At 36.2% G+C, this 16195-nt stretch overlaps 1 protein-coding gene and 1 long non-coding RNA gene across 3 annotated transcripts in view; one reads left to right on the top strand and one right to left on the bottom strand.

The window, feature by feature from the left end:
* Positions 1-2811: 2811 nt before the first annotated feature.
* Positions 2812-8171, top strand: LOC135769884 (uncharacterized). Of its 2 annotated transcripts, XR_012337062.1 has the most exons (8): positions 2812-3301; positions 3430-3605; positions 3721-3883; positions 3995-4075; positions 4197-4535; positions 4662-4731; positions 4853-4933; positions 5061-8171. It is a non-coding gene; the product is annotated as an uncharacterized lncRNA (long non-coding RNA). The 2 variants fall into 2 exon arrangements; XR_012337061.1 differs by having other exon boundaries at positions 3430-3883.
* Positions 8172-10144: 1973 nt separating this feature from the next.
* Positions 10145-16195, bottom strand: part of wnt2ba (wingless-type MMTV integration site family, member 2Ba) — a 13687-nt gene continuing 7636 nt past the window's right edge. Inside the window, exons 3-5 of the mRNA XM_065279685.2 lie at positions 14802-15079; positions 14016-14280; positions 10145-12272 (exon numbers count right to left, since the gene is read on the bottom strand). Coding sequence (XP_065135757.2) covers positions 12043-12272; positions 14016-14280; positions 14802-15079 — 773 coding nt within the window. The 3' untranslated portion in view covers positions 10145-12042. The remainder of the gene's footprint in view (positions 12273-14015; positions 14281-14801; positions 15080-16195) is intronic.

Raw genomic sequence — 16195 nt, forward strand, 5'->3', positions numbered from 1 at the left:
ATTTGAAGCAATAGCCAACAATACATTGTATGGGTCAAAATTATAGTTTTTTTAAAAAGTCAATATTATTAGGATATAAAGTAAATCAATAGTTAATTTATCATTATTAAGATGTGTTGCTATGGACTTTTTATATTTAGATTTTTTGCACCCTCATATTTCAGATTTTCAAGTAGTTGCATCTCAGCCAAATATTGTCCTAACAAACTAAACATCAAAGGAAGCTTATTTATTCAGATTATAAATCTCGATTTCAAAAATTGGAACCTTATGAATGGTTTTGTGGACCAGGGTCGCATATGAAGAATGAAAGGAGTTTGGTGAGCTCAGCTATATATATATATATATATATATATATATATATATATATATATATATATATATATAATTATTATTATTATTATTATTTATTTTTTATTAAGTGATATTCAATGCAAGATCTTGCTGTCTTTTGCACTGACCAGCTAAGTCCAGCTAGACCAGCTTAAAAAGTGACCAAAACACAGCTAGACCAGCTTGCTACACCAGAAATACCACCTAAAACCAGCTCATACTGGTCTTAGCTGGATTTTTTTTAGTAGGGCTTGCCATTTATTGCACTTTAAGACCATGTAACCTGTGAGTTTTGTTATCTTATAGAATTGATTTTGTAAGAAATCTGTAAGCTTTACAAAAAAATGCAAGGCAGAAGTTAAGTTAAACTGAGCTTTTATAAGTCATCTGGTAAAGTCATTCAGTATTTCTCATATCGCAATATACATCGCAGGAAAACATAACTTTGCAATGTAAGTAACAACATAAACAAATTGCTTTCCTGGAACATCCGGGTTACAAGTCATGAAGCTTCCGGTAAACTACGCAAGTAATCAATAACATCAAAGTCCTTTTACAGTAGTTTATTTCTGATTGCTGAACAAGCAAAATAAGTAAAAAACAAATTATAGCTAAATCGTATCAAAAACCACACTGAGCTAACGCTACTGTGTTAAAAAAATGTAATATATATAATGACAGATCCGCTGCCAAACATCCCTTCACATATTGGTTATCCATGATCGCCGTCTTCACTCATCTTTAGGAAACCGAAACATTTTATTTTCGGCGAGGAATTTGTTGCAGAGTTCAGTTTAGCCACTAGTCAGAACATTAAACAACAAACTGCCCAGACACGTGATAACGCACGTGTCCAATGAAACCGCCACGTGACACAGACGTTTCAGGGAATTCCACCTATTAATTATGACGTCATATAGAACGTTCACTCAAGCGTGGTTAGAACTGGATTATTCCATCATTCTGAGGTAAGTATCAGAACAGTAAAGGTGCAGAAAACAGGTGTTGAGAGACACTCGTGTAAGTAATTCGTGCTTTAATTATTGTAATCATTTCATCGTTATTATTTGACTTAATTATTTAACCAATGTTAGACACAAAGAATATAAATTGGTTTTAAAGTAATTTAACTCCTTAACAAAATAATTTTTGCTGTGTAGGTCTGGGAAAAAAGCACCAATGTGTGTAACGGAATCCAACGGTGTTTTTTTTTTTTTAAGCTGTGTACTGTGTAAAACGTACTTATGATCTTTAGCCGTTTTTGTGACAACATACAAGGGACGCAGCTAGTCGGAATGCAGGCAGATAATCCAGACAGTAATTAATATTTCGATGTTGTTAAATGATAAGTGAATTGTATTATTAAAAACCGTGTATTTTCGGACGGACAGGTTCATGTTCGAATTGTGTCAACACTTCAGGTTTCTCACCTCATCCCATCCTATCACACGAAGAGAAACACGACGGCCCAAAGACGTGAGTTGTAATTACTGTGAATATATTTGTGAAATAACACATAACTTTAATTATTCATCGTGGCCGTAGCCAGTTAACGTCATAAGGTCACCGAGTTCCGGACCTCGTTAAATGTATCATTTCAGAAATAAAATGTGAAGTCCTCTGAATGACAGATTAGCTTTTAAAACGATTTATATTGGCATCTGCGTATATAATCAAGGTTTTGACGGCTAACTACTGTATGTTGTAGTATAAATGATGGAGATTTACTCAGGCCGCTGTGAGGTAATTTATTTTTCCTTAACCGCTGGCGGGAAGCGCGCGGATGCAGCATTCGCAGTGATGCCAGATTATTATTAAAATCCTCTTTAGACGTTGTGTTAAGTGTTTTAGCAATTAATGCGACACTTTAGGAAATGTATAAAGTGACGAGTTGGTGCAGGTTGGAGTTAGGGATGTCTCTGAATTATTTCTGAAAGACAAAGCTTGAACTTAGCCTTTTTTGTTATATACAAATTGTTGTTTTTCGTTTAAATATCTGACAACACTGCGTTAACTGACAGTAAGCACATGACTTAGTGCGGGCAGGTTATTGCTGTTATTGGTAATTTAATGTTGGCTTTACAGTCGATATCAAAATTAGAGAAAATGTATAAACACTTTATGAATTTCATGTGTGGTTTAAAACGCATGTTTATGTGGTGTGACAAACTCAAAACACATATTTAATATCACTACACAGACTTTAAAAGGAAAAATAAAGAAAATTGCTAAAACATGCCATTTTTGCCAACAGAATAGGCATTGCCAGCAATTGAATTAAGAGGGGGATGAAAGTGGGAGATTGAGGGCTTATACACAACATTTTTTTCTTTCAGGTAATAACTTGTTTGTTTATTTTACTTTGTATCTTGTGTAATTATTATACATATTTGTATTTGTTTAATTGAAACATTTTATGGGAAAAAAAATGCTAAACAATTAACATTTTTCCATACATATTTATTGCCAGCATTTTAATTCAGAGGTGAAAGTGACATGCTTGTCAAGTATGCAGTGCATACTCAAAATAAGACCTCATCACAGTGAGTAGTAATAAACACACACACACACAAAACACAGCAGGTCATGAACACACACACACACCCAGTGGGCAGCTACCCCAGCACCCGGGTAGCAATTAAGCCAAGGTGCCATGCTGAAGGTCACCAAAACTGCTTCCCACCAGCCATGAGACTCGAACTGGCAACTCTCGGGTTAAAAGTCAGACTCTCACCACTAGGCTACAACTGCCCCAGGTGGAGGACAATGAAAAGTGGAGGGACCTCTCAGGTAACTTGTTTGTCTATTATACCTTGCGTAATAATTATAAATATTTGAATGTTTTAATTGATATATTTAAAGGAAAAGTAATTTTTTTTCTCCATACAGACTTATTGCCGGCATTTTATTTTAGAGGTGGATGACAGTGGGAGGAGGAGGGACATATACACACATTTTTTTCTTTCAGGTAAATAACTTGTTTGACGTTTATACTTTGTACTTTGTGTAATTATAATTAATATTTGTATATGTTTTAATTGAAACATTTAATGGAAAAATAAACAATGCTAAACAGTGAACTTTTTTGCCCTACAGATTTATTGCCAGAATTTTAATTCAAAGGGTGAAAGTGACATGCTTGTCAAGCATGCATTGCATACTCAAAATAAGACCCCTGAATTTAACCCATCACACAACCTTATAAATGGGCAGCTACCCCAGCAACCGGGGAGCAATTAAGCCAAGGTGCCTTGCTGATTTTTTTCTTTCAGGTAATAACTTGTTTGTTTGTTTATTATATCTTGAGTAATTATTATAAATATTTGTATATGTTTTAATTGAAACATTTAATGAAAAAAGCTAAACAATAAACTTTTTGCCCTACAGATTTATTGCCAGCATTTTAATTCAGAGGTGTCTTGCTGAAGGGCACCACAGTCACAACTCATTGGTTGTGAGACTCAAACTGGCAACTCTCGGGTAAAAAGCCCAAACCTCTCTAACCACTGGGCTACAACTGCCCCAGCTGAAGGACAATGAGAGGTTTAAGGTAATGACTTGTTTGTCTATTATACCTTGTGTAAATATTTAAAATATTTGAATGTTTTAATTGATACATTCAAAGGAAAAGTTACTGAACAATGATTTTGTTTTCATACAGATTTATTGCCAGCATTTTAATTCAGAGGTGGATACCAGTGGGAGGAGGAGGGCCATTATACACAAAAAAGTTTTCTTTCAGGTAATAACTTGTTTGTTTATTATACGTTGTATCTTGCGTAATTATTGTAAATATTTGCATATGTTTTAATTTAAACATTTAATAAAAAAAAAGCTAAACAATGAACTTTTTTTCCATACAGATTTATTGCAAGCATTTTAATTCAAAGGTGAAAGTGACATGCTTGTCAAGTATGCAATGCATACTCAAAATAAGACCTCTGAATTTAACCCATCACAGTAAGTAGTGAACACACACACACACACACACACACACACACACACACACACACACACACACACACACACACACACAGAGCAGGGGGCAGCTACCCCAGCACCCAGGGAGCAATTAAGCCAAAGTGCTTTGCTTAAGATCACCACAACTCATTGGCCGAGGAACTGGCAACTCTCGGGTTAAAAGCCCGACTCTCACCACTAGGCTACAACTGCCCCAGGTGGACGACAATGGGAGGCTTAAGGTAATGACTTGTTTGTCTATTATTCTTTATACCTTGCGTAATTGTTTTAAATATCGGAATGTTTTAATTGAAACATTTAAAGGAAAAGTAGAAAAGTTGCTGAACATTGATTTTGTTTTTATACAGATTTATTGCCAGCAATAGGTGGATACCAGTGGGAGGAGGAGGGCCATATACACAATTTTTTTTCTTTCAGGTAATAACTTATTACGTGTTGTTTTATTATACTTTGTATCTTGCGTAATTATTATAAATATATTTTTTTAACTGAAACATTTAACTAAAAAAAGCTAAACAATAATCTTTTTGCCCTACAGATTTATAGCCAACATTTTAATTCAGAGGTGGATACCAGTGGGAGGAGGAGGGCCATTATACACAAAAACATTTTCTTTCAGGTAATAACTTGTTTGTCTATTATACTTTGTACCTTGAGTAAAAAAATATAAATATTTGAATGTTTTAATTGTTCCATTTAAAGGAAAAATAAAAAAGTGGCTGAACAATTATCTTTTTTCCATACAGATTTATTGCCAGCCAGTGGCGGCTGATCAATAGGGGGCGCAGAGAGAAAAAGTTGGCCAGAGAGGAGAGCTACTAAAAAGTTAAATAAAAAGTGCAAATTGAAACAAAATAAAATCTTTTAGTTGTATTATTTCACTGCTAGTCATGTTATCATTTATGAATTGGGGAGCCTCCCAAACGAGTCTGTATGTAGGTCAGTGTATTTGTTAAAAGCATGGGACTTGAGGCTGAGCTCTAATTGGCTTGTTTCAGAACCAGCTTGCAGCCCCCCATCCCTCCCACTTTTGTTGTTAGCAAATCAATATTGTTTATGTTTGAAAATTTAGAAAATTATAGGTATATTTTTGCAATTGAAAATATATTTTATTTTATAGAAACGTATATATTATGGCACATATAATTTTTGGCATATGAGTTGTAAAATTAGAAATGTATTTGTTGCCCCTTAAATACATTTTAAAATACATTGTCATGTATGAAGGTTAAGGTTAACTAAATTTATTTTCAAATTTAAAAACATATTTAATTAAGCTTCACTTTCTACTAAATGAATTTAGCATATAGTTAAAATATTTTTTGCCATATAGGGTTGGTCCATCAAGACACCGTTTTAGCCCCGCCCAAATAATAAGAAGGAAAAGACAAAGTTGACCTGACATACGGGTTTTGCTCTAAATTTGAGGCTCCCTCGCCGTTTGATCTTCACAATCTGTGGAGTCCAACACTTCCGTCTCTCTATCTTTAGACATCTTTAGTAAAGATTAAAGCTTGTGATCCTCGCCGTGGAGAGCTGAGGTGCTTCTGTTTTGACCTGAAAACATGGCATGAGTTACATTCTTGCTATCTGACTCCGTAGATAAGAGTTTTTATGTGTTAATCCCACACCGCCGGCCCGCTGAGCTCAGTCTGACAGCAGACGCGCTAACTCTTCCATCCATTTGCTTCTGTGAGCCAAGCCACGCTCGTCCCCAAAGGTCACGTATATATAACACTTAACTCCCCTATAAATCTGCCTTCAGAATCAAATGCTTGCTTTGGATCTGTAGACTAGAACGCTCCTACAATTGGGAAGAGCATTGTGTATGGATGTAAATCACATAGTGCTGTGAATTTCATTCGTTTCACACCATAAATTTCTTCTGATAAGAAACCAAATTTAATGAGATGTGTGATTCTTGCATTTTATGAAGACAAAGTGTTGCTTGGATGCTCTGCTATGACCTTAGGGGTAGCAAGACCATTTGTGAATGTTAATAGTGATGCACATACACAAACCCTGTATGAATTTGCATACTGTGACAGACATTATGTACGATAATGAATCAGATAAGTAATCTACCTCATTAAACGTCAAAACAGTTTATTCTTTATTTATTTTATAGTACGAATGCAGTGCGAAGGAAATTTCGGCAATAGGACACTGTAAAAAGTAAAAGTTGGATCAACTTAAAAAAATACTTCAGTTGGTAACGCCTTAAAGGTTGAAGTTTTTTCTTTCTAATTAAATTTGATGTGTTACCAATTAAAGTAATTCAAGTTTTTTCACCCTACATATTTCACCTAAAGTGTTTCAGTGACAAGGCTTAAGGCTATTCCTAGACTAAAACACATATTTGAGTAACCTGGGAAAACCCAGACAACTTCTGGCAAATTTAGATTTGCTCGGGCATAAATGGTGTCTTTGCCAGACTACTTTCAATTTCTAATCTATCCAAATCGTGGCACCAATCAGAAACGTTGGGGCGGGCTTAACACGATGACGACAGCGCAGCGACGGTTAAGCAGATTTTGTAAATTACAAAGATGGATGCCGCCATGAAACATCACTCGTTCGAATCAGCTATCGCGTCTGTTTTAAGCTATTTAAACTTTTTCTTTTCGTTAAAACCTTAGCAAAGAACAACACTCAAAGCCTTCATATCTAAAAAAAAAAGATGTTATCGCTGTCTTAACGACTGGATCCGCCAAAAGTCTGATATAGCTCTGCATACGTCATCTCCTTCATCACTGTGATTGGTATTAGGTCTAACCAATTGGACACAGAGGCATTTGAGGGACGTCCGTTGGTGACAACCCTTTGGAAATGATTTGTCTATGAAGCTTTGCCAGACCATAACTCAGGTACTGAGAATGGTCTGGTTTTAACCAGGCTAATATTTGAGGTGTCTGAACTGAAAATAACTTGCACATAGAGATCTTAAAATATGCCAGTGCCACTGATTTGTCTTAAGATACACACCAGTAATGTATTTTTCTAAGGCATGTCCTGGCTTTAGCTAAGCCTTGTCTGTGAAACCAAGGGCCTCATTTATAAAGTGTGCGTACGCACATATTTGATCGTAAAGTGTGCACACGCAAAAATCCACGGAAAGGTCCAGATTTATAAAAACTGTCTGTAATGTGGAAAAGTGCATAGCGCCACAGCTGCAGGTTTTTGGCAATATAAGCCATTCTTGCTGCTCAAAATTGGGTTTAAACCGGGTGTGCCTCATAAGCCTTAAAAATTGAAGCCTCTGGCTCTTTGATTGCCCTCTGGTGGCTAGCTGCAGTACAAGTCATAAACCCCGCCCTCTCCATTCAAACGAATGGGACTCTGCTCTAAATAAAAAAAATATTTACACTTCCAATAAAAGTTTCCGAAAGATGGTTTTAGTCCTTTCAAGTAGTTGTTATCACGCTGATATATGTTCAAGTGTTCATTATTGTGGTAAGTTTCATTTTAGCTAGTAATTTCATGCTATAGAAACGGGGAGTGTTGTTATGATTGGCGTGGTTGAATTGGTCGCCCAAGCGTTTGGGCGGAAGTTTGATACCGTGGCTTCGCCTCTGTCTCCACGGACGATTCCTTCTGCACATGCCTTGGCTCCAAACTGACGTTTTTACGTAACATGGCGGCGACCGTGGTCGGACATTTTTGGGTTCAATTCATTACAATGGTGGGAGGCGACGTTGCGTCGTCCATCTTTTTTTACAGTCTATGGTTTAAACATTGACAAGCGCTCTTTTATATGTATATGACATTAATTAGGCATTGTTTAAAGGCGGAGGTCTGAAGCTGCTCAGCTGCGCATAAGTTCAACATCATTTCAATGTAGAAATTTCACATCTGAAAGAAAGGGGTACGCGCATTTTCTGATTTATGAATCACACGTACACACTTTTGATAAATTATTGTAAGATCAAATGTAGGATGGTTTCTATGCAGCATTTTATAAATGAGGTATTATAACTTCATTTTTTAGGTATTACACTGCAAAAAAAATTACTCTCTTACACTGAAAAAAATGATTTTCAAGAAAAAAAATCTTACTATTTTTGTCTTGTTTTCAGTAAAAAATACCTAAAAATTCTTAAATTAAGATGATTTTCCTTGGTGAGCAAAACGACCAAAGAAAATAAGTCTTTAGACCAAAAATATAAAATTTAAGTGATTTTGTGCATAAAACAAGCAAAAAAATCTGCCAATGGGGGGGGAGGATTTTTCTTGAATTTAGTGTTTAAGAAAATTTCAAGATTTGAATATTTTTTCTTGAAAATCATTTTTGCAGTGTAGTATTTTTGTTTTGTTTTGAGTACAATTTATTAAAATTTCTTAAATTAAGAAGCATTTTCTTGATTAGCAAAATGACCAGAAAATAGACAAAAACGTAACATTTGTGCTTAAAACAAGCAAAAAAACTTAATTCAAGAAAAAAAAATCAAGAAAAAATGTATTACCCCATTGGCACAAATTTAAAATTTTTTAAAAAACTAGACTTATTTTCTTAGGTCATTTTGCTCATCAAGAAAATACATCTTAATTTAAGACTTTTTTAGATATTTGTACTAAAAACAAGACAAAAATATTAAGAAAGTCATTTTTATTAGTCATTACCCTGCAAAAAAATGACTTTCTCACTTAGTATTTTTGTCTTGTTTTTAGTATAAATATCTAAAAAGTCTTAAATCAATTCTTTTCTTGATGAGCAAAATTACCTAAGAAAAAAAGTCAATTTTAGTGAATTTGTGCTTTAAACAAGCAAAATTATCTGCCAATGGGGTGAGAAATTTTGCTTAAATAAAGTGTTTTAAGAAAAAAGAAAACTTATTTTTTAATTTTTTTATCTTCCCCTATTGGCAGATATTTTTGCTTGTTTTAAGTTTAAATGTATTTAAATTGTATAAGGTCATTTTGCTCATCAAGAAAAAGCACCTTAATTTAAGAATTTTTAGATATTTCTGAAAACAAGACAAAAATACTAAGTAAGAAAGTCATTTTTATTAGTGATTATATATCTTTGGCGCTATTAATTCATCACATTTTGTACATTAATCGACCCCATACTTACCTCAGTTTGAGCATTAATTTCTAAAAGATCCAACTGTGTTATATCTCACGTATAACTAGAGCTTGAAACAGCTGGATGGTTTTCAACATAACAAGATCATTATCTTGGACAATTGAACATAGTTGTAAAGACCACACACATATTGGGCTCCGAGGATATGATCATGTGACTGGATGAATATACACGATGTCCTCTCGAAAGAGCAATCGTTAACGTCAGTCCACTCAAAATAATGTGAACAGCACTGTGGGTTTCATCACCTTGTCTCTATCAATAAGTCCTTCTACGGATTAGTGCTCGAATCAAAATGTTACGGGACACTGTTTAGGAACGTACATAAATTTCAACACTAACCGCATAGTGGTTATATGCTGCCAAGGGGGGGGCAATTTTACAATGTCCAAAAGTAAACATACCCTGACATGTTTTCCACAAGTCTTTCTCAACGCAGAAGTTTTTCTGGCAGGAAGAGGTGCGAGGTGAAACCGTCGAACAACGGAAAACATAATCAGACTGGCTGTGGGAAATTTCTGAGATTCCACAATTGGAAGAATGTATCTTTTGGATGGGATGATGAAAATGAAGCAACTATAGAGAGCTGTTGGCGCCCTTGGATACAAAACAAATCGTGTTAAACAACTACAAGCACTTCTGGCTTACGATACCATAGCAGTTCTGATCCTCAGAACGGCTTGAGATTCGATTCGCTTGTATTCAGGGTCCAAAGTCAATACTCACCAGGAGCCGAGTAAATATTAGCTTTGTTGAACAAAAAATATACAAAATTTAAATTGGTTTAAATTGCTCAATTTATAGCTCAATTGAAGTTTTGGTGATGGAAATCTAGTAGTTCCAATTTTTACTTTTATAGTGTATTATACGTTTAATATTGTGAATTGGGGTAAAATAAGGAGAATGCTAAGTTTGAATGCTTTTTGTTTAAGTACTGATTTTTGTTTATTTTTTTAGTCAAAAAAGCCATTTACTAGGCTGGCTCATATCATATACAATATGATGTTGATAGAGACGCAATAGCGTTCTGCTTTTCACAATTACACAAGGACAAAAACAACCAAATAATTGTTTATATGAAAATAATGCAAAATACAGTTCATAGCAAAATATATATGGCAAAAAGTTACTTTCGGACCCTCCTTGTGCAGCAACAGCTCGGGGTTGTGACTTTTTTGTCAAGTATGTACTATGACAAAAAATACCCAACCAAGGCCTTTACCTGACAAAGGTTCGAGTTGCTTTAGATTAATGGTGCCACCACTTTGGACGCGCATTTTTAGCCGGTATGACAAGCCAGACTCAATGTACCATCCATCTTTGCAAATTTAGAAACGGTGTTGTCATAACAATGTGCTTCCTTCAGACCAGCACAATGAATGGCGAAGAATGCGAGTCATGCCAACCTGACTATTTTTATGGCCGAATCAAAGTAGGGTGCTTTCTTATTTTAGCGATGATTTGACATTTAGTATGCGCTTTACCTAGACTTGAGTCGACCAATAAAACATTCAGAGAGGGTCATTCATCTTCGCAGATCTACAAGTATCCTGAAGTCACCTTGTGACCGAATGGTTTTGGAAACGTGGCTCAACTAATAAACCAGACGTGATTTTAAGAGTCTTGTAGAGCTAGACTTTAAGTTTGTGCCATTTTGCGACTTATTTCACATCGAAAACTTGGAAAATACAGTGCCTGAAAACTCAGATTAAAATTTTAAATGTTTTTCTAATTTCATTGTGCAATATCTACATGAAATAGTTTATGAATGGCTTAAACTATGACCTTAATGACCTCATTGATACGCCTCTTTCATTTCAATAATGTGAGCTTTCCCTAATGGTTTGGAGTCTTTATTTAATAAACATCATATTTCATTGATGAACCCTCTGTGAAAAAATGGATTTGATCGCAGACAAGTTATCTGAGGTGAACCCTACCAAACCAAACACAAGTGCTCGTATTGAAAGGGATGTTTAAGTGCTGGGGTATTGAAAAGATAACAAGAAATGAAAATATATTTCTCTAAAATACAACAACAGTGGGATGTCATAAATTGATATTTGATCTTCTATTTCTTTTGTGTACAAATCTCATATCAAAAATGATGGTGCAAGAAGTAAATGAAGGGGAACACAGTTATCACTGTTTAACAATATTTATACAACGCCCTTCAAAGTGTCATTTTGGACAATTTAATGGAATTGTTCTTGGCCTGAAATATAATTTATTTTTATATTCTTTGTGAAGCTAGAACTGATTGTGTTAGCAGCGCAAAAGGTCCCAGGGAACACACATATAAGTCGCTTTGGAGAAAAGCGACTGCCGATTGCATAAATATAATGTAAATGTAATTTTACAAATTAAAAATAGTAAAATGTTCGCATCCAGATCACAACTCGAGACACCAAAACAATGTCCATAATTTCCTATGACAGCCACTGACTTCCACAGCTCCTGACTGGCATACGAGATTTGCCCCATCTCCATGCTTACATCTTTAAAGGAGAATAAAGTTAAAGGTCCCATGAGTGGAGCGTTATAGTCATAATCTACACATCCCACAATGCAGTGGCCCACTTCCAAAAAAACCTGAGAAAAAAGCACCGTGGCTGCTTGACTGGTCATCGTGGTTACACCGGTCAGGTCAAATCGAGCCAATCGGGTTTCTTATGTGGTTTACAGGTGTGTACGTCCACGGTTTCCTCGCAGTCCATGCATTCGACAGCGCAGCACCACTTGAACTTGCACTCGCATTTGGTCAAGCGTTTTACGCGGGTGGTGTCGTAGCCACGCCCACAGCACATGATCTCACAGCTGTCCGTAGCCCTGGATGACTTGTTGCACACCCTTCCTGCCGTACCCAGAGATCCTGAAATAAAGATGAAGGAGTTTGGGATAAATGCACTGTTTTCCGGGCAAGGGAATTTATATATTTTAGTAGACCATTCGTAGGGTGCATGAAAAAAAAAAAAGTCGGGCCGAGTACCAAAACACACTTGTAGCCAATCAGCAGTAAGGGGCGTGTCTACTAACCGACATCGTTGCCTGGGTTGCTTATGTGTGTGGCCGGTCTATCAAAAGAAGGTCCAGATTCTATTAGGGTAGAGGCGTGTTTGTTTATGCTTTCAGAGATCATGCACCCCTCCTTTAAGAGAGAAATCTGGGGGGCTGTTATTGATATAGAATATGTGTCCTATTGGGGAGTTTCTCTAGTATTTCCCCCAAATCCCAAATTATAGTAAAACATCCAAACAATAAACTTTCATATTTTTGATATTATTTTTTATAATTTTTCTCAGATTTTCAATACTGTAGTCTGTGTTACTGTTAAAAAATATTAGCAAAAATTGCAACAAATAGAAACATCACAGTTTATTTTACTTGTTTTAATTAAAATAATAAGAACAAGATTTTTTTACATTAATTGTTATGTAAAAATGTCAAGATGCACAAAACTCTTAAAATATTTTAAGCAAAATAATAATATAATAGTGGTGCAAACGTGAAAGCTAGTTAGCATTTTAGCACTTTCGGTTCTATCGTCCTGAAGTCAATGGGTTTTTTGAACAGGGTTTTTGGTTAAACGCCTTAAATAAGATTTTCAAGTTTTATTCATAAAACACATCAGTAATACCTCCACTCTTTCAAGGTTTTAAAGTGTGCTAACAAGTTGCTACATGGGACTACAGACTTGGTCAGGGACTTTAAAAGTCATCACGCATAAAGATCTTAAAAACAATGCAACACGGGCACAATTTTCAACAAACATTCATCCTCAGAGTATTTTTTTTCCTTATCAGTGAACTATTTTTTATAAAGTTTGAAAGAGCTGTCTGAAACTTGTTAGTGGGAATGTAGCCTAATGGTGCGTTTACACCAGCCGCCATGTGTCAAGTGTGAGTGATTTTAATGTTAAGTCAATGTAAAGACGCGTTGATGCGTCTCTTGGCGCAAAAAAGGCGTTTAGGGCCGCGTCTAGTTGCACAAATGTAGAAAATTTTTAACTTTGGCGGAAAAATGCACCACGTTAACCAATCAGAAGCTTGTTCTAGTGGTGACGTGATTACAGAAAGCGAGCAGAAGCCCCTCCCATGACGCAAATTTCCGCGTGAATGTCTCAATGATTAGAATTTCACGCGCGAATGAAGAGAGTACACTCAAACTGTTCAAGCGGCAAACTAGTCGCGGTAGATGCTATTTTTACGCCTCAAATGCAGCTGGTGAACCCACGGTACATAATATATACAATAATATTATTCAAATTAATAAATATTAGGTTCATCTGTGAAGATTATCTTGTTGGACAAAATGTGTAAGATTTTGTTAAATACAGAGCTTCATTTTTGCGATAATCCCAAAATTTTGAGGGGAAATTAATGGACTTTCTGGCGAAGGAACCAGTGTCCCGCTAACTTCCGGGTTGGCCTTCAAAATACATCATCCCTGCGGCACTCTACAAACAATATATTAATAAAAAAGTATTATTTTATATGAATTAAATTTTAATATTATAAATAATAGACTTGTATTTTTTATTTTACAGGTAAAATATAACTGATAGATTTTATGAATTTAGCTACATCAACTGGAAAGACAATTCATAATAGCTCACCTGCAAATCGGTCCATGAGACAATAGTCTGGCGAGTTTTCGACGTATACTAGATCATTTTTGGTAGTTCTTTTAAAATATCGGTCGGCAGCCATAAATCCTGTACCGTCCTGGTTCATCGTGACCTCAATGGCCGTGTTATATTTCTTCCTCAAATAGTCGCCTGTTCTCCGGAAATCTGACATTGCCAGCCAGCAGGTCCTGAGAGCACACGATCCACTGACTCCATGACATTTACATTCAGTCTTCATAAACCGCTTCACTGCCTGAGGACAACAAAAATCAATCCATCACCTTTGACCCACACATAGACTGAAAGCAAAGCTCAATTTTTCATATTTAGCCTTTTAGAAAATGCTAAGACATGTTTAGAAATTAAAGTGAAGCCTTAGCATGGGTTAATGAGGAATTTAAACAATAAGCAACTGTGGCCTTTATAAGGCCAATGATACAGTATGATCGAATACACATTTTAAATTTCTTTCACTTCTAAGTACTTATACACATTTTTGTGCCATTAAATACTTTCTAGAATGAGGATGCTCCTTCCCGTAACCTATTTATTTTCATCTAACTACGACAAGTAAAACTACTATAATTTTGTCTAAACTGTGGCATAAACTATAATTAAAGACATCCCACTATAACTTACTATTTCAATAATAATTGTATTCCCCAGGTGAAAAAAAGCACTAAAATACACGTTATTTAAAGGGGACATGTACAATGAACTATCGCTTTAAGTCTAACTTAGTCTATGTTATCAACATGTAAAATTGACACTCACCATTCTACCACAGCGATTGTTATGTAAGTTCATCAGTGCTCTGGCATCTTTCACCATCCTCTCCCTGGCATCCACAAAAGCTTTGGCAAACTTGATCCCATAGTTGATATTGTCACTGCAGCCGCCCCAGTCAAAGTCACCTTCTTTGGCGCTCGCCCTGCCTCTCCTGTCGGTATCACAGCTGCAGATTTTAAGTTCGCCTTGACTGCAAGCCCTTGTAATGGCGTAAACGACGCCCGCTGAGGAGATGGCATAAACGAATGCTGCTTCCCGGCTACCTGATGGAACAGAATAAAATTTGATGTGAGCACATTTGTCAGACACTTTTAAGTGACTTGCAGTGCATTACAAGCAAGGTTCCCACGGGTCCTTGAAATCTTTGAAAGTTTGTGAATCTGGGAAAAAAAATTCAAGGCCCTTTAACGTTTTTGAAAATATACATACATAGATACAGGTCATTGAAAGTGCTTGAATCTATTTTATGCAATAGGTCCATGCGTAGTTAGGGGCGGAGCCATGCTCGGTGGCTCCAGTGTGTCATTGAGACACCGTTTTAGCACCGCCCAAATGATCCTGAACACAGAAATGTAAAAAAACTGTTTAACGGTGTAACTCCACAATTCAGTACTACATACTTCACAGTCTTTGTACTGTGTTTCAGCAATAAATTTCTAACATTTATAATGTGTATAAACAATTCTCTGACATGACTTTCCTGTAGCTCAACTCATAAAGCTATGTGTTAGCAGTGGAAAGTTCAGGGGTTCGATTCCTAAAGACACACATTTGGCAGACACCTTACAGTGCATTCAAGCTCTATATTTTGTCAATATACACTCTCGGCTGAATGTACCTTCATACCTTCAAACGCTCATCAGACACAGGGTCCTTACCACGGTACTAAATCATCTTTGCTTTATTATATCAACTCTCTAACACATGATCCTCAGATTTTAACCCCTCGGCTCGCCCGAGCGCATGAGGCCACCTTATAGCTTCCAGACGTTCGACTGATTCAATCTGACACTCCTTCACCTTTACTTTCTTTGGTCGGCTGCACTTGTAGCCTGGAGGTGTGTTTTTTAGTCAAAGTAGCGCAAAATGACCCCTATTTGCCTCGCTTTCCTCCTCCAGCTAGCGCACTGAGCCAGAACAGAGGGTGATATGTCAAAAAGAGCAGCTTTGTCTGTCTGCCAGAGTCATCTGCACAAATATTTACATCTCCTATTACTGTTTATACATCAGCCTGTAGAGAACCCCCTCCGACCAGCCACTTGTATTTGGAGAATATCCACTCTCTGTCAGACCATCGGCTATACTTGGGAAGCTGAGACCTTTAAAGACTTTTTTCCCACCACTGAACAATATACAAAAATCTGGGATGTTTCAGTTTG

Source organism: Paramisgurnus dabryanus, chromosome 7 (assembly GCF_030506205.2).
Source record: "Paramisgurnus dabryanus chromosome 7, PD_genome_1.1, whole genome shotgun sequence".
In the NCBI taxonomy this organism is placed as follows: domain Eukaryota; kingdom Metazoa; phylum Chordata; class Actinopteri; order Cypriniformes; family Cobitidae; genus Paramisgurnus; species Paramisgurnus dabryanus.